Source organism: Benincasa hispida, chromosome 8, assembly GCF_009727055.1.
Source record: "Benincasa hispida cultivar B227 chromosome 8, ASM972705v1, whole genome shotgun sequence".
In the NCBI taxonomy this organism is placed as follows: Eukaryota; Viridiplantae; Streptophyta; class Magnoliopsida; order Cucurbitales; family Cucurbitaceae; genus Benincasa; species Benincasa hispida.
Window position 1 is genome coordinate 26,438,956 of NC_052356.1, and position 20,324 is coordinate 26,459,279.

Here is a 20,324-nt window from a genome sequence, read left to right on the forward strand (position 1 = left end):
ACTATCACATGCTAACGATCAAGCACTTAGGTGTGTATGTAAACAAATCAGAATTTGTGCCAGAACATACTTTGATTCAAGTCATACTGTCAATCAACATGCTAACATTTACAATAACATACACTTATCATGCTAGCATACAACTAGACCTGGCCCATTGGCAGTTCCAGTGACAAGATTACTTAACTCGAAGTCAAGTTTAGATATTAATCCAAGCTAATGCTCTTCAAAAAAATAAACCTTGAATTAAGTCCTCTAATACAGACATAATACTAAATTTCAGTCTTTGGAATCAGGACCCAACATAAAAATTTGAATCAAACGGTCACCAAAACTTACCCAAATGAAACTCGTAAGATTTCGACTCGAAAATTTCCTTTTAGCAGATTTTAGAACTCATACCAAAATGCCAATCTGAACATGATTTTAGTCCCAAATTAGTAACTTAATTTTCTTATAGGTACCCTTAACCCAAAAGACAAACAGCCCAACTACTCACCCAAACTTAACAATTCTTGACGAAAAAAATAGTCTCCTTCTCGATGAGCAACGTCCTCAAAATCCTCTGAATATCGCTCATGCAAGTCCAAACTTAACGGATTTTAACCCAAAATTATTCCAAAACAAACCACACCTAAACTTCCAGGAAAACACCGAAAACTAAGAATCTTACACAAAAGAGATGTGACAGCAACCGCGACGACGGTAGGAGCTGGGCGGCGTTGGACGAAGAAGTGACGCCGGACGAAGAAGCGACGCCAGACGACAAGACGGATCAGCAACGACGTCGAACCCACGATCTTCGATCTGGCACCCGCGGACGGCTGAGAGTTGACGACGACTGTCACAATGTGAGCAGAGGCATGCGAAACCCCAGTGCGAAGGGTCGGCGGTGAGGCGAGGCACGGACACGCGGCTGAGAAGGGAGAGGTCGCGCGGTTTGGGTCGCCTGCTCGCGGACGGCACCGTTAGGCAAGGGTTGCCGAGAGAGAAGGAGATGCGAGCGGCTGGGATTTGTGGCTGGCGACGGACATTCAGTGTCCGATCTGGATGGCGCTCGAGCGAGGCAGCTATGAGGGGCGGCGTTCGGGCGAGACAGCTAGAGGGAGATGAGGTGCCCTTTTTATTTTTTTTAAAAAAAACCTTAATAATAATAATAATAATAAAAGGAAAATAGTATATCTCTAATTAAATCCTTTCCTTAACCTACTTTATACTATTTAATCCCTTTCCTTTTTCCAAAAATAATTAATTCCTGCCATAACTTTTCAAATTGAATTTGAAAATTGAATAATTTTTGAATAATTTCCACGACAACACTTAAATCCTCGCATTTATACTTCAAATTCAGATTCCAAACATGCCCTTCAACTAAAGACAATTACTGAAAAGGGAAAAGTTTTACATTATTAATAAATAAATAAAAAGGTGTGGGATGTTACATTAAGAGTAGTTATCAATGCTAATGTTTAAAGAAGGTTGCTTGAGATGCCCATCGATATATTTTTATAGAGATCGACATAGGGGTCTTTTCTAGCCATAGCTCAATAAGAAGAGATCGAAGTAGGGGTCTCAATTAAGAATCAGGTTTCAGATACAATGGTTGTAAAGGTTTTATGTACACGGTTACTTGGTATATTTTAGTTCCAGTATTATGTTTTCGACCTTTCAGTTTAAGCATGAGATTTATGTTTTATTAAGCCACTCACTGGGATTCTAGTTCACATTTTCAAATGTTTTCTTTCAGGTAGCTGTCAGTTCCCAAAAGACTATTCTGCTGTTGCTCTGCCACTCAAAGAAGCAGGTTGAGGGAAGCGTAATTGAAAACCTATGTTAGTTAGTACACATGTGTCTGTCTAGTGACTAGTATTCTTGTTGGGGCTCACTAGGTTGTATTATCTATGTATAAACAAGGCTGCGAAACCCTGTAATGTAAATGTGTTAAGTTCTGAGTTATTATGTATGTATTCAGGGTTTGAGAAAGGTTTAACAGGTAAGATAAGCAGTAAGTGCCAGCAAAAGGGTTGGTAACTACTGCAGTCACCATTTCATCCAGGTTAGGAGGGTAATCTAGTATGGGGTGTGACACTTATTGAGCTGGCGCTTGAGCCAACCCTCACCCATGCAAATCTAAGGATAATACCAAATAAACAGGAGTTCATAGTCAGTTAGGATTAAGGTCAAGTTACCTAGGTCATCGTTTTGAAATAGTCAGTCTTAAATAGTAAACAACGTTATAAAGTAAGATTGACTTATTTCTTGGTCCGATATTATACAATCTTTGTATAGGATGCCCCCACTCACATGTCTCTATATGAACGATTCAGGATCACATAATTTGTACAAAGTACAAAGTGGGCCACATCCAATAGTGTTACCAGAATAAGGTACCCAGTCTTATCTGTTACTATAGATCATTTTGGCTATCTACTTGAACTTGGTTCACTCTTGTAATCATGTAACAACCATGGATCTTAGTTTATTGGATTTAGTATAATTTACATATGGCCATCAAAGGAAATGCCTGAAGATCATGCAAATTGAGCTAGACGAAGGAGAAAACATGCAAATCGGTTAAATTAAGATGGAAGAAGAGGAAGGAGACACTTCAAATAGGAGGTGGCAAGGTTGGGCGTTGGCAGATTTAAAAGAGAATGCCTGGATATGCTTCAAGAAGGAGGTGTCAAGTTAAGGTGAAGGATAAACGCCTATAAATAGGGCAAGCGGCTTCACTTCTATTCATAGAAACATTTCCATAATAAAAAATCACTTAAAAGGAGTAATTAAGAGAAATCCTATGTTGAATGGAGAAAAAGCAACACTGATCTGAGCGGTGATCAAAACAGTGGCATTGGGCAGTGCAAATTGTATGGATAGATGATTATGCCAAGTTCAAACAAGAAGTTATTCCAAATTACTCGTGCAAATCAGGTGATTCTTGAACCAAAAGCTTTTAAATTGAGTGCAATTTGAACTTGAGGGCTGTTATAAGGAAATTCTAACTCTAAGGCTGTCAAATTTAAGGAAAACCGAGAGGTGCTCACCAGTGAGAAGACAACAGGGCCGAGTAGAGAAAACTTGAGACTCCGAACTTTTGAGAGAGAATCTCAAGGCCAAACTTTAAGGCAAGCCAATTAAGACATTTCTAATCATTTTTGCAGAATAAAATTTCTTGAGATAAGGTTCGAAATGATGAGTAATCTAAGCTTGAATTTGAATATGAAATAGGATTCAACAGGAGACCAAGGGAAATCGGGTGAACTGAGAAGGAAAAGCAATTCCAACAGATCACTGTGAGTGGTTTCTTATTTTTGTCTTTTAGCATATTCTGAATTAATATGCTATTGTTATGAATGAATGCTTATATCATGAGGTGAGCATGGGATTGGGATAGTCAAGAGGTCAATAAACCTAGCTCCCTGAGCCCAAGATGGAGTCTCACAAGATGGTTAGGGGACCGAGAAATCTAGTTCTTGAGCCTTTGGGAGGAACCTTGCATGGGATGGTCAGAGGGTCGACGGGCCTAGCTTTTGAACCCATGAGAGGGAGAACTATGTGCACATAAGTTAATGAATGTTTATAGATGTGAAATGTTAACTATCCATCGTGTGTGTAGGTAGGTTTGTGAAAAGCTTCATTCAAGATGGATGTTTGCGAAGTAAACTCATGTTATGGTGTTATAAGTTGAAATAGACTTATAATTATCATTCCACTCACTAGGCTTCAAAAGCTCATATTTTATGTTCATGTTTTCCTTGCAGGTAGCAGAAGAGTCCAGATTGCAAGAAGTGGTCGAGGTCTGCCACAAGATAGAATAATTACTAGAATAAAAGTTTGTAGTCGGGATGAGGCTATGGTTGTAAAATATAGTTTAAAACTTGTAAACCGGTTTCCTAAACAAAGTTATGTTTTCATTTATTCCATTAAGCTTTCCGCTGCAATATTAAGTGTTTTTAAGGAAACTAGTAAGAATGGGCAATAGGTGTCATAAAAGAGTGATATCTGTTGTCTTCACGCCTCCTCTTAGGTAAGAAACGAACTCTGGGAGGGGGTGTAATACCAATTCATCTTTGTATAATTTTAAATTAATTTATAGAATCAAAATAAAGTTTAAAATCAAAAGGAAGATTATTGCAAATCCACAAAAAAAAAAAAGAAGAATAAGTATTAAGAGTTTATGTATGCATAAAAAATAATAATAGTATTTTGATTTAAATTAAAATTTGAAAAAGTTAAAATTAAGTGTATAATCAAATCGTCGTCGTTTGAACGAAATATTTTTATATAAAAATAGAAAATATAATATTTTCGTTTAAATTAGAGTTTAAAATTAAGAGAATTATCAAACCATCCAATTCAAAATAAATAGAATATAGAGAAATATCATGGTTTAATTTGAAGTTTAAAATTAATAGTGTAATCAGATCATACAACAAATTTAGGAATGATTATCATTATTTTTTTTTTAATCATCACGTGTAGTTCCTACTTTTTTTTTCAAACTCTCTTATTCATAAATTAAAGTTATATTGTTAAACTTTTGTAATTAGATTCTCTTTTTAAACTTTACATAACACGTGTAACGCATGTAGTATCTATTAACCCTAGGCCTTATTTTCCTATTTAAGCATGTTTAATTTAATGTGTTGATGAGTGGTTAATTCTACTATATGAATGTATTGTAGGGAAGAGGCTTAGAAAAGTTGAAAGGAAAATATTCTAAGTGTAGAAAATCTTGGCTCTTGGGTAGAAGGGATGTAAGGTGAAGCCTAGAGGAAAAGTGGCTAAGTGTGTGAGACATCATGTTGTGCTTAATGAAGGTGCCTGGGTGATGCGGCAACCTAATTTGTCTAAGGAGGCTAGGAGAGGTGCTAGGGTAGTGGCAAGGCGGGCCGTGAGGTGCAGGGCATGCACTGATTAAGGGACAAGCCTGGGCATGAGCGTGTGAGGTGATAGCCGAGGTTGAGGCATGTACGATAGACGAGGGCACATGCTGATAACTTGTAGAAATACAAGTTATTGTATCTCTTTCATTTAAAATAATAAGACAAAGGCATGAAATTAAAATATTTTCTACCAATAAATCTATACAAAAATGAAGCAGACAATCACATACTTTTAACGCATAACATATTTAAATTTCGGACTAATTTCGCTACTTCTATACAGAATCTCCTTCAGTAGTCTGATGAACGTGCGATCGCATGTTGCATACCCACTGATGCGATCAAGCAAGAATTTTTGGAGAAAAAAAATAGGAAAGAATTTTTGGACAATCACATACGTTGATGCATGACATGACATGGACGGTGGGTGTCAAGTCACAAGTTGCATTGGTGGCTGACAGAAAAACTTTGTTGAAGATTCAATGAACCCTTGACACATTGCAGATAGCGCGATAGAGTATGGAATTTAATGTGCCCCATCAACGCAATCATGAGAAAAAAATAGCTCGCGAATGCCTATAAATACCCATGCATAAGATACATCGGGGGAGACGAGAAGAATACCCTTACCAATTTTTCATAGAAATTCCTTAGTGAGAGCTTAGGATTCTAGGGAGAGAAGAGGATAATATTGTTCAATCGCCTAAGTGAAGCAGCGTAAAACGAGCCAGAGGAAGCAAAATATTAGGAACCACGACTTGACTCTCTAATCCTTTCTCTTTGTTTTGTGTATTTTTATTGTATTTCTTGTATTGAAAAATTTAGTTTTGCAGTATGAATACACGTTTTTTTATATATATTGTCTGTCATTTTCATCAACATCATGCGTAGTTAAATCGCCTTATGGGTTGAGAAGAATGTAGCTAACACGACTAAATAGCTGAAGGAGTCATGCGATCAACTTGTTTTATTCATGCTTATATTTGTTGCTTGAATCAATTGAGAAATTGTTCTAAGTAAAGTTAATCCGAGTTTGAAAGAATCTAGATTAGGACCACATAAAACAAGAGAAAATGTTCCTTAGAAATAAGTACATTCTTTGCATATTACACCTATCGGATGCATCTTAGAGATAAGATAATGTGGCAAAAAACACTGAGAAGTGTTGGTTGAAACATTGAGTGTATAGTTTGATCACATAATGATGACATGTAGAAATGCATGTCATCTTAGGCCTTTTACTTAGAATTATGAAGGTTGTTAAGCAGAATATGAGGAAATCATGCTAGGAATTCATGAGAAAATGAGCTTGCGTCTTTCAACATTAAAGAATCTCGACTAACCCGTTATTATGCGTTATTATGTGTTCACGTCCTATTTTTGTAGCTAATACAGGAAGTGGATGCAAATGCGGAAACCAGACCACCGCATGCAGAGAAACTCTCCATCGCAAAGGCGAATGCGTCGATCAACGCATGGATGTTAGGTAATCAGCCGCAGGAGTCCATCACATGGGAGTTGCGCTCGTCAAGCGATTGCGGTCATCGTGTAGAGTTGTGGTATTTAGCGAATGCGATCACTGAATGATTACGGCTATGCAATAACGCATGATAAAGGGATCAACGCGAGGTTGGTGGAATGAACGCATCAACGCATCTACCTTGGGAAAATCAAAAGATGATGTTGACATTTCACCTACCACGCCATTAGTTGCAGAGGTTCAGAAAAGGACTAACGCGCCGAATGTCAGAATCAGAACCATCCATTAATGCTGTCGGCGATCCAAACTCTATAAATAAAAGCCGATGAGCAGAATTCCAACTTGTCCGGGGATTACCCCTGCAACCTAGGGTTTTCCCTGCGACCTAGAAAAATGCGTGAGAAGACGCTTGAGAGTTCTTCACCTCCTTCATCCATTCTGAGTGACGACCGGAGCCTTCGATCGGAGCTAGATCTCGAGAGAGTCAGCTTCATCGCCCATCCATGGCACCACTGACAGCCTTGATGCACATCCGCTGGAAGCAAGTCTTTGCTTCTAGCCGGTCATTTCATTTTTCTTTCTTTTCTTATATTGTATTGTATACATTTTGTGATTAAGGAATTAATACATTTTGTGTTCAATACATTTCTATGTTTCCTTCGATTCCATCTCCATCTTCTTTACTTAGCATCTTTAAATTCATTGTATCACTTAGTGAGATTGCTTGAGTATCGCATACTTAGTCATGTGGATTAGGGATATGAAGCATGTAGCAAACCACCGAGAGGTGTGTGTTGTGCGAGTATGTGAGAAAACCTTATTTGCTTAGTGTGAAGCTGTGACAACACCTGTCTATAGGCTAATGCATTGCTTGTCTATGAGTAAAGTCAACAACAACCAACTGCTCGGGAGGGTAAGTGGTTGGTTGCATTAAGCAATGTATGCATTGTTCACTAGAGATAGGATTAATCTTAGGTCAGCCAAGTTCATGTGGTTACCTTGTCCTGTGAGCGCATCATTCATCATTTAGGCATACTTGGGAGAGTAGTCTATAACCCAAATCTAAGACTTGAGAGAGCGGATTGGAACGCATAGGTAAGAACTGGGACTTAGAGATAAGCTCCGTTTGCTAACCTGCATCGCATGCACCCTAGGAATAGATATGATATTATGTGGTCGCCTTATTTGTGTGTGTGTCACTTTGTCATCGCATAAATAAGAATAGAGGCTTATGTGTAGGTCCTATAGACTTATTGCATATATCGCATGCGTTCTAACATTAGAAGCCATAGCATTCGCACCGAGAGGTGGTTTACTATTGTATGTGTGTTGCCTGATCGCATGGTTTGCGTTGACTAAGGTTGCCCTTACGGTCACTCTTAAGGGTTGCAATGAAATCATCTCCGTATTTTATCTATTTTTCCATTCATTTGTTTCATGTCAAGAGTTGTCGTGTCTCTACCTCTTATGCATATTCTCATTGCGTTGTCTGTTAGATAGGAGTAGGAGTAGGGTTAACTTAGCAACCTCCCTTCCATTCTTTTATTCAAACTGCCGCATGCACATTACCACATTCATTTTGCTACAAGTCTCGGTGTTCGACCTCAGATCACCCGAGAAACTTGCGTTCACGTTATACTTGGCGTGAACGCAAGAAAACATGTGACAGGATGCATGGTCATCACATACATTCGTTAACACATTATCATTCCAACGCATGACCATCGACACATGACTATCAACACATATTGCGTCCAAGGGATTTTAGTTGTCGAATATTTGATGTCTAATTTTCCGTCATCACATAATCCATCTAGTTGTTTAGAAAGAGTTAGTAAAAATCCTTCTCAACTCTCTTATTGCATAACTGTTATCCAACTCACACTGCTTCATTTAACATAATTCCTATCACATATTTGGTTTAAGTTAGCTCATTCAATCAACCCCTTGAACATTTTAACTTGCACTAAGACATATTTTTAGTTTCATCGCACGCTTACAAGCAATCCCTGCGTTTGACCCTAGACTCACCAGGAACTCCGGTCAAATTTGCACTTAGTTTGACTAGATAAAATTGAATGTTAAATCTCATAAGCATTATTATTTCATTGCATGTATAGAACGCATTACATGCATAGTCTCAAGGGGGCGCTGAAGCGCACAGGGGAGGCATAGAAGTAGTGATGAGCGACATGTGTCAACGCGAAAGCCTAAGTCGTGAAGGCAAGCTGTAAAGAATGGAGGGGTATTGGCCGAGCGAGGATCTATGCATTGCAACTAGCCTATGCAATGGAATGTAGCCCATGCAATTTCATTGTGTTGTCTGTTAGATAGGAGTAGGAGTAGGGTTAACTTAGCAACCTCCCTTCCATTCTTTTATTCAAATCGCTGCATGCACATTACCACATTCATTTTGCTACAAGTCCTCGTATTCGACCTCGGATCACGCAAGAAACTTGCGTTTGCGTTATACTTGCGTGAACACAAGAAAACTTGTGACAGAATGCATGGTCATCGCATACATTCGCTAACACATTATCATTCCAATGCATGACCATCGACGCATGAATATCAACACATACCTTAAGAACATGCATCGCATATTGCGTCTAAGGGATTTTAGTTGCCGAATATTTGACGTCTAATTTTTTGTCATCACATAATCCATCTAGTTGTTTAGAAAGAGTTAGTAAAAATCCTTCTCAACCCTCTTATTGCATAACTGTTATCCAACTCAGACTGCTTCATTTAACATAATTCCAATCACATATTCAGGTTTAAGTTAGCTCATTCAATCAACCCCTTGAACATTTTAATTTCCACTAAGACATATTTTTAGTTTCATCGCACGCTTACAAGCAATCCCTGTGTTCGACCCTAGATTCACCAGGAACTCTGGTCAAATTTGCACTTAATTTGACTAGATAAAACTGAATGTTAAATCTCATAAGCATTATTATTTCATTGCATGTATAGAGCATTATATGCATAGTCTTAAGGGGGTGCTGAAGTGCACAGGGGAGGCATAGAAGTAGCGATGAGCGACATGCGTCAACGCGAAAGCCTAAGTTGTGAAGGCAAGCTGTAAAGGACGGAGGGGAATTGGCCGAGTGAGGAGCTCATTGCAACTAGCCTATGCAATGGAATGTAGCCCATGCAATAGTGAAGGGATGAGAGATTTTCAGCTTAATTGTCAAACTTAGTGGGCTAGCTGTCATGTTTAGATGCCTTAATCGTACTTAGTGGGCTAGCTGTCACCTTACGCATGCATCACAATCATGCACTCTCAAGCATATAAGTGGGGTTGAAAAAAGAAGTCAGTTTGACCAATTCACATGTGCTAAGGGAGAAAAGATTCTACCAAGTTGAAGTTTGATGGTTGTTGATCAAGAGTTGGGACTGCTAAGAGGAGATTCCATGATTTCAGATTGAGGATTGAAGAATCTTCTAAGTATTCCAAGCTTTTAGATGTGATCGAGCAAGATAGAAAAATTGATGAATTATGAGCTTGATAGAAGAAATCTGGAGCTTAATTTTTTAGGTAAGGAAGATTAAATGTTTTTTATCAAGTTTCTAGAAGAAGATTCTTCGAAATAATGTCTGGAATTTAAGTTATTTATGCGTGAAGTTGAAATTTGGAAGTTGGTGGTTGAATAATCAGGCAGCTGCTTTCGAGGGATAAACAAGCAACTAACAGGTTAGACTAGACATCAACAAGGGCATAGGAGTGTGTGTGTGGTTGAGCGCAAGTGCTGCCTATTGATGTGTGAGGAGTGAACATACGACCGCAAGGGAGGAAGTCATTGGCTGATTGAGGGGTGCATAGGCGAGAGCACGACACATTGGCACGATGAGCGTGTTTTAGCACATAGGCTAGCTCTTGTGGCCGCATATCACTGAATAACTATTCGCAAGGTACTTTTAGTTAAGTGTGGGATGCGTTAGAAAAAGTGATGTGATGACGAGCGTGGAAATTGCCCTAAGTTTAATGTTAAGCTTTATTGTTTAAATTTAGCTAAAAAAATGTAGCTAGTGGCATTAACCAAAAGTATTTATCAATATCACAAGGAAAACGCCAATAGGAGAAGCCTATCACCCGTGAGGAAGTAGCCCAAGACTGTGAATGACAAAGTTTATAAAATATTTTCTCTTATGAGTTTCCAATGCATGATTTACTATTGTGTTAGTTTTCAAGATGTTTCTTTAAAGAGGTGCCATGCGTAAATTTTAGCTTTTATGATGAATTTCCTAAGTAAACATGATTTCCTCAAGTGTTGTTTTGACGAATGTCCTAGCATGATATCAAACATGTGGATGCATGGCTTAACTTTTCTAACAGATTTTTAAGAAACATGCGTCAGCTAGCATTCCTTTATTATTGCAAGTCTTTTCTGATGAATGTGTTAAAGGCCTATTTTACTAGAATGCTTAATGTTTCGAAGTTGAGTTTTCTGTCTTAAAAATTAGGCTATGATGTTATGATGAGGAAGCCGATACCGAAGGACTATGAGAAGGTATCTAGGCCCCTGATACCCAAGGTATGACGGTATTCAGGGCATTACCACGTGCATGTAGGTATGATTCGATGTTGGTTGTGTTGAGATCGCTCCACACCAACTAAGGATTTAGACGTTGAGGGATTAAGCAAAAGGACTTTCTCTTAACTAAGGTTATATAATGATGAATTCTATTTGAGGTTTTAAGGGTTTAAATGTTTAATTTATTGATAGTTTTTAACTATGAAAGTTTTAAACCTTGAAGTTTATAGAAGTCGATGTTACTTGATGTACAGGAAATATGTTTTTAAATAGACTCAGGGTTGGCAACGGGGCTGGGGCAAGGTGAGGGACGGTTCCACGTCCTTGATTTTACCCCCATCCCTGCCCCCATCTCCGTCTTTTGAAGGAGGGACGGGGGCGAGGATTACCCGTCGGGGAAATGGGTCCTGCGGGGACCCATTCCCCGTTTTCCCTTTTGTTTCCCCATGGGGAATTTTTTTTATAAAAAAAAAATTACTAGAATTCTATTTGGTTTGAGCTTGGACACTGTAGTTCGGCTTTGATTGGGCTAAACTAAAAACTAAGCTAAATGTAAAAAGTTAAATACCTAATATATATATATTTAAAAACCTAATCGGGGTAGGGTTGGGGACAGGGCGGGGCGGGGATACCCCCCCATCTCACCCTATCCCCAATTTGACCCTATCCCTGGTCAAACCGGTGGGGCGGCACCCCGCGGGTACTTGACCCTGTGGAGAATTTTTTCAACCCTATAAATAGTCACTCACTGGGCTAATAGCTAAATCTTTCTGATGTTTTACTTTTTCTCCAGGTAGCGGTCAACTTCCTAAAGGATAGTTGTACTGCCAATCTGCCACTCAAGGTGCTAGTTTGAAGATAAAGAGAGAAAGAAGAAAAGCTTAGGTAGCTTAATAGTCTTGTCTTTACTTTTGGTTAGCATGTACATATTAGGGGCTAAGGAGAGTAAATCGGACCCATGGTGTTGTGTGTACGTAAATATGTTACAATATGCATATAAATCTGGACACCTGTTTAAATTCTATAATTATGAGATGCTTATGAAAAGAATGCATGTTATGTTTTCAAGTGTCTAAGTCCAATCTAGCAGGTGATGTTAGTAGGATAGATAGTAGTTGTCATAAGAGGGTTGGTAAATACTGTCTTCACATCTCCTCCTAGGATAGGATTTGGGTTCTGGGAGAGGTTGTGACAATACCAAACTAATTTAGTTAAATGAGAGAGAGGGTGAAGTGGGTGGTTAATCCCACTTCACATGATTTTCTAGTATAACTGATTGTAAAAATTGAACTGCCTGGAAAAGAGTTGTGTAGATGACTCTCTCTCTCTCTCTCAACTATTAATAGTTTTTCAAAGCAAAAGTGGTTTATGTGGAAAAATCTCTTAAAATATCAAAATTCTCTTTGCTCTTTCAAAGATTCGGTTCCCACAAATTGGTTCTTGCCAAGAGAATAGTAGGGAAGATCTGATGGTGGCATCTTCATATTGTTTGTGGGAGATCAATATGTAAAGAAAGAGTTGGTGAAACTCTTGAAGACCTAGAGAAGATTGAAGAACGATTCTTCAATGGTAAGTTTTCTTCTTCCCTGTAGTTTTTATTAAAGCATGTTTAGCCTACTATTTATGCATTGTGAATTCTGGGTAATGTATTTCTTAGTTATGTGTTGTGTTTTTCAAAATAAAATTGAAGTAGTAAGCGATCATTCACTTTTGCTGGGGATTTGATCACTTCAGGCAGAATAAAACACATTGACGTTGAGCTACATTTCGTCAAAGAAATTGTTGAAAAAGAAACAGTTAGAATATCAAAAGTCAAAGAGAAGAGAATGTTGCAGATTTTATAACTAAGTGATTACCGAGACCTAATTTTGAACGTTGTCTGAATCTAGTCAAAGTTGTAGAGATCTTAACCAAAAAGAATAATGACCTTATCGAAGGTTATCAAGGTGAATTCACTTCAAGAGGGAGATTTGTTATGTTTAGTGAAGTCAATTAACTTGCCCAACCTGTGCTGCCCGAAACTGTTAAGAAAGAAAGGAGAAAAAACAAGGAAAATTTTTACAGATAGAAAAAAATATCAAACTATTTGCATCTGTCATACAATATCAATGATAGACTTTTATCAACCTCTATCAAAGAAGATTAAATTTTACTATTTTGTGTAAATAATTTCTTTTATTTTTCTACTTTGGAAGATTTCAAAAAAAGAAAAAAATTAATCAATTGATTCATAACATGAATGAAACTGAAAACATTTTTATAACTGACATTCTTACTTTCTTACTCTTTGTACAAATAAATCAAGAATTGGAAAATATATAGTGTGTGAATTCATTCTTGTATTTTGAAAATAGAGGGAGAGAATTTCAAAATACTTATCTGGGCTATATTGTTTCCAATAATGAGAACCTTGGAGACCTTCAAAGTGAATGTAAGCCATTAATCGAACCACTATAAATTAATTTGTATTTTCCTCTTCACCCTTACTTTGATTGTTTCACTTGAGGAAATCAATCCTCAAACTTTAGAGGTAACTAAACTATTCCCTCTTCTTTTCTCTCATTCTGAATGGCTTTTCTATGAGTTGTTTTTTATCTGCAAAAGAATAAGAAGACCGTTGGTAAATCGAGAAAGAATTTGTGGAGAAAAGAGGGAAAAACACGTGCCAATTGTGACAACACATCGACCACTTTTTCTAATATAAGATAAGAGGCTTGCTCATCTTGACCGTTACGTGGATTTGTCCTTATTGTAGCGTAGGGGTTTTGATGAGATTTGAATGCGATATAAATAAATAAATATTTTAATATTATTAAATGCTTAAATGTATTGTTTAATTTTAAAAAAGATTTTGTACTATGTCTTTACAAATATAACCTTTGGGTTGAGCCAAACACACGTCCCTATGTACACACATCATTCTTTAGAGAATTAAAAGCCTTCTATGGACGATCTCTTCTCCCAATCCCTTGTGGATTTTCTTTGAAGATGCTTCTACAAACTTTGGTCATTTGTTTGAGTTATAGTGAAGAAGATTTTATGGAGATTGAGATTCGACCTTGTTGAAGTTGGAGAACAAGACATACTAAATCATAACACGTGTTCGAATCATAGTGAGAAAGACTTTATGCAGATGAAGATTCGACGTCGTTGGAATCGGATAACAAAAAGATTAAATCATAATCGATCATAGTTTTGGTTGTATTCGTTTAAAAATAAAACACTTGCACTATTGTTAATAATTAAATTTATATTCATCCATATTTAAGCTTTTGAATCAATCGATGATTTAAGATGGTATAAGAACTGGTGGTCTAAGGAGGTCCTCCATTCAAGCTCCTCAATATTGTTTCCACACTAATTAATATTCATTTCAACTTGTTGGGTCAATAGGTGATTTAAAAACGATAGAGTGAAGTGTTCATTTCTATCACCAATAACGGTAACTAGCAAGAGATTTCAATCGTTAAAAATGAAGTAGGTTATCACCAACTGGACCATTATATAAACATTGGTTAATAATGTCGCTCTCTCAAAGTCTTTTATGTGTTATTCATTTTGTCCAACATTTAAATTTGAAAAAGAATTCCCTCATAACTGTTTTTTTTTTCTTTTTTCTTTTTACCTCAAAGAATGTACAACTTAGGGATTGGTCTTGAAAATTAATGACAGTTCATGGCAAAGGTAAACCCTTTAGTTATCAATGATTCTCTCTAGCAAACTTTTTATTGTTGATTGGAAATTATGGGTATATATAAGTGAGAGACAATATCTTTATTGGTATGATACATTTTGGGTAAAACAAAAAGTAAAGTCGTGCATGAGAGTTTATATCCAAAGTAGACTATCATATCACTGTAAAGATATGTGGAAGCTGGTTGTTGTGTCCCTAACAAGAGTGGTATTAGAGTCACATCAATAGAATCTTTGGGTGTCGAACAAAGAAATAGTGAGTTGCATAAGACAGTCCTGTGGCTTATAGTTGTACTCTATCAGATAGGCGCCTAGGGTATGATCTGATGAAGAGAATTGGTATTGGTCGATAAAAGTTAGGCGATAGTTAGATGACTATTTGAGGGGAGAGTAAATGATACTTTGTTCGATGGGAGGATTTTGGGGAATGAAACTAAGTTCAACATTTGCTAAATGAAGGGAGGATCATAGCTATATAGGTAAGGAACAATATCTTCATTGATATGAAGCCTTTAGGGTAAAACCAAAAGTAGAGGGCATACACCCAAAGGTGGACAATAATCTTACAAAAAGCTAAAAGATGTATTTTTTGTGGGAAAAAATAAGATTTTTTGCACGTGTTTTCGAAACTTCATGACAAATTTTCATCGTCATCGATCAATGGTTATAAAATCAATAAATAAAAATAATAATTTCATAAGTAGTTTGTATTTAAGAAAATAAATATTAGGAGTGTTTTGGCTATAAAAACGTAGATTTTCATATTTTCAAAATTAGGCAAACTACTTTTCTAGTCATTGTGTTTGGAAGAATAGGTGTGTTTCGTTCATATATTTTCAAAATATATTTTTTTAGTTTCTGACTTTTTAGAATAGGCGCATTTAGTTACTAAATCTTCTAAATGTACATTTTTAGTCCTCAAACTTTTAAGAATGGTTTAAAAAATACCTGAACTATTTTTTATCTTCACTTTATGTAATTAAAATATGAACTTTTGAATTACAAAAATATGTTTAAAAAATAATTTTAGAAAAGAGATAATCTAAAAAAATAATTTTTTTATTTAAAATAATAATAATAAAATAATGCAGGGACTTTTGCAATCTATATTTCAAGGGATTAAAATGGTATATTTTAAAAACTTAGGGACCAAATGACCCTATTCTGAAAAATTCGGATCTAAAAAGGTATATTTTGATAACTTAGGGACCAAATACACATATTCTTTAAAAACTCGGGGACTAAAGGGATAATTTTCCCTTTACAAATTTATGATATTTTTCATTGTCAATTTATGACCACGATTAATAGTTATCCGTTGTTAAATATAAAAATTAATTCCTAAATTCCCTTTTATTAGTCTCTCCATTTATAAGTACTTTTAATGATATACTATTTTGATAGTTTATTCTAATGTTTTTCTTTCTTACATGATGATAAGAAAAAATAATCAAAAGTAATTAAAAATTAAATAAGTCAAAATGAGCATAGTTCAATTGACATAATATTTGTACTATCAATCTCGAAATTAGAGATATGATTCCCCCACCACACATATTATCAAAATAATAATAATAATAATAATAATAATAAATTAAAGATAAAAGTGCCCATTTAAAAAAAATGGCTCGTTTGGTAAGCATTTGGTTTTTGTTTTCAGTTTTTAAAAATTAAGTCTATAGACAATCTTTCTACCTCTAAATTTATTGTTTTGTTATCTACTTTCTACCAATGTTTTTAAAAACCAAACAAGTTTTGAAACTAAAAAAGGTAATTTTTAAAAACTTGTTTTTGTTTGATAAAAGGAACTACTCTAAATTTTTTGTTTTGTTATCTACTTTTTACCAATGCTTTTAAAAATCAAGTAAGTTTTGAAACTTAAAAAAGTAATTTTTGTTTGATAAAAAGAACTACCTTAATTACGTCTGAGAACTACCCCTATTCAAGGTGAACACTTATAACAATAATAAGAACAACCCCAATAACTAATTCGATACACGACATCAAGAAAGTTAAACAAATTTGGCTTGGTAAGATTGATCAAAGATCATGAAGAAAGATAACTTGCTCCTATCAAGATTTCACACTCTTTACTATCTAATTGATCAAACTAGATTTTACATTATAAAACATGCATTCTAGACACAATAATACAAAAAAAAAAAAAAAAAAAAAAACATAAATACTTAGAAGATTCAGCTCTATGAAAAATTAATTTAAACTCCAATTCTATTTCAAATGGGAAAAATACAGCACCATATAAACTAAATGAAAGGTCATTATAAAAGAACATCACCTTTCACCTATATAGTCTAAATTCAGTTCCAACCTTTGAACTTCATACATGAACATTCAATAAATGCAAATATAAAAATTAAATACATATATAGGACATTAAAGATGTGGATGAATCTTGATTTTCAAATTCATTATTACTCTTGGATGACTAAATGTCTTTTGAAGCTCCAAAGATTACAATTCCACACCATAGGCTCGAAACTTAGTTTGGAAGCAAACATTTAATCCTTTTTGAGTGACCCTCCATTGATTTTTCGACATGTAAGTTTCAATTGAGCTGGTTTGAACTTATCGAGTTTCATTTTCATCTTGTAGAATCTCATTGTTTCCTTGGTTGGTCAGCTCCTTATCATTATTTTTGGAATTTGACTAAAAATTCAACTCTTTCATTTGAGAAAGATGAAAACCATTGTAAGAAATTGAACAAAAATAGACTTAATTTTTAAAAATTAAAAACTAAAAACTAAATACTGATCATACGAGACCAAAATCATTAAAAAGTACATTTGAAAACGATTTCTTAAACTTAAAAGACACAATAGCCAAGCCAAATAAAAGAGAATTTTATTCATAAGTACATTTGAAAAGAATCGCTGGCTTGATTTCGATAGGCTGCAAGACAAATCTATTTGTCCAGCTTGGAATTTCTGGTTTTTACGAAAAGAATATTGACTGGTTTTTAAGATTTAAAATGGATTCACTTTTTTCAACGTCCATACAATTTTCTTTACATATATGACCTTAATAAACATAAAGAGAGCTGTTGAAGTTATTCACAAAAAAAGGAGTACACACTATTATGTTATCATGAAATGGGGTGAAAGTTTTACAAAATTTTGCTGTGGTGCTTTAATTTGGTTTTATTTACATTATTAACCTCAGCAACTGAATAATCAAAACCCATCCCAAAATTTTCCCCAAATTAAAGAATTTTACCTCTCAAGCCCTTGTCCCAATCTCCTTGAACAAACCCTAAAACATCACAACAACCAATTACATGCAGCTAGTTCTATATATATTTATGACTAATTACATCCCGATCCCTTGACCATCAAAAGCAGCACTCAAATGGCCAACTTTGAGCCCGTTATTATTATTTCTTCTACCAAATTCCCCTCTGCAATGGTAAGTTTTGAGAGGCAAATTAGCTTCAAAGCCTAGTGATTTCTTTGCTGCCAGAGGGCTTTGATTTTGAGCTAATTTCAGTAATGGCCCCTTGGCGGGCAATTCATTTGTTGTTCTTTTGCATGAACCAAACCATTTAGCTTGCATATACCCATTTCTCCTCCATGGTGGAATGTGCATATCTTTGCTTTTTATTGACTCTCTCATGGCTCTACACATCACTTTCACTATCTTCTTCAGCTCTTCTACTTTCCCAACATATATTTGAGGGAAAGCTTTTAGAAGTGACACGTATTGACTTGTCGGCCGAGCAATTTCGAACTCTCCGACGAGAAAAACTTCGACAATGTAGCGATTTTCGTCGACATTTATGTCCATATATTCATAAACTCCAGCTGGATATTGTCCAAATTTTTCCCATTTGGTTTTGCACAGGCCTATAATATGTTCCATCAAGATTATTGTCAAATATAAAGTTGATGGAGTTCATATCCAAGCATTAATTTGAAGTCCAAGCCAACCATATATATGAGTTTAGCCTTATAAATGACATAATGAAATTAAACAAAAGTACTTTAAAGTAAATGCTTTAAAAAATAAAACCACCCAAACAATGTACTTCAAAACAATCATATATCTCAACTACAATCAATTTTTCTTTTCTTTTTTTTTTCTCTCTCATTTTTGACTTGCATCTCAATAAAAATTAGATATCAAAGGGATTTAAGGCCCTCTTTGAATTGACTTTTTAAAAAGACCATTTTTTTAAACTTGAAAATACTTATTTGAACCCTTAGAAGTCAATTCAAATCCCTCAATTCACATCAATCTTGATGAGCTTATTAAGTTCCCAATATTATTGGACATACAGGTTAACAAAACTAATTCAAATTGGCAGCCTTTAAATTCCTATTTCTCGAGTTTCCTTTAAATAATAATAAGAAGAAGAAGAAGAAGAATAAAGTGACAAATTTACAACAATGGATGAAAATGAACGGAGAAAACTCACCGGAATCAAAGCCATTTTTCCGGAAATGAGTCATCAGTTTACGTTTAAATCCGGGAGAAGAAGGCTTCTCCCCAAGCAGCCGGCAAGCCAACTCAGCCTCAGCCTCAATTTTCCGGCGGATTTCCTGATCACTTTCTCGGCCGTTAATCAGCCACCTCAGCTTCCCCACGGCCTCCGACAACGACCACTCACCGACGCCATCTTCCGTTTTCTCCGCCGAACTGCCACCGTCATCCGCAAAAACATCTCCGGCTTCGCAATAATATTCTCTCTCCATAAACGACTTCACAAGGTCCGATAAGTCAGTGCAACTCTCTACCACCGGTGAGTGCTCGCTGCCGCTGCTCTCCTCAAACGCCGTTGCAATCCTTTGAAATCTCGCCGGAATCTTCATCATTTTTCCGATCGCCAGATACCCTTATCAAATTTCCACCTTTCCGGCGGACCCTTTTGAGATATGGCGATTTTAGTGAAGAAGGAACAGGAAAGGATAGATGTTTTTGGATAATAATGTGTTTTTGGGAATTTGGTGAAAGAAAGGACTTTGGAGAGTGAGGAAATGGGGGGATTTATTTATATGTGATGTGGGGAATTGGGAGTTCTTTAGGAATGTATTTGGGCATCTTTGGGGGGGAAGAAATGAATGTTCTTCATTTCATGGCCAGATTCATTATAGTGTAGCAGAAAGGTGAAGAAAAGTGTCAATTTCGTAATAACATTGGAAAGAGAGAGCTGATTTATTTGGTTTTGTTGGCAAAATAATTAGCTTGTTTGGTTTAACATTTGGCTAGAGTGAGATTTGAACTATTAATCTATTGAGTTAGGCTGACTGAGTTCGGTGATGGTAATTGGGATTAACATCGAAGAAAACACCTACAACTCCAGAAAAGGATCCAAGGAGAAGAGCCTTCTTGAGTCCCCTCAATTGAAGCCCCAAGCAACAAAGAAATATCTTAGATTGAACCACTAGGGGAGGACACAAGGTAACTCCATGAACACAAAGTTTACATTCTCACCAAGTATAATAAACAATAATATACCGTCATACCAAGCGACTCTTCAGATCTTGCATTCTCTACCAACACTACAAGAAACACTAGTTTTAGTTGCGCACAAAAAGAATTGTTGAAAGCCCAAAAATGCTACTAAAGGTATTAGAAACGTGTAGAAGTGTGTCATTATAAATGTCCTGTTGCCGTGTAGCTAAAGGTTTTAATGGTGTGTTTAGCACGTGTGGCTAAAAGTAACATTTTACTAATGCATAGACGTCACTAATTATTAACTTTTAGCAACAC

General features: G+C 35.9%; 1 protein-coding gene across 1 annotated transcript; it reads right to left on the reverse strand.

The window, feature by feature from the left end:
* Positions 1-17,717: 17,717 nt before the first annotated feature.
* LOC120083641 lies at positions 17,718-19,643 on the reverse strand. Its single transcript, XM_039039476.1, has 2 exons — positions 19,030-19,643; positions 17,718-18,457 (listed from the first exon to the last, which is right to left on the reverse strand). Exons 1-2 carry the CDS (start codon positions 19,424-19,426, stop codon positions 17,925-17,927), a joined length of 930 nt encoding a protein of 309 aa, XP_038895404.1. The 5' UTR covers positions 19,427-19,643; the 3' UTR covers positions 17,718-17,924.
* Between the last annotated feature and the right edge of the window lie 681 nt (positions 19,644-20,324).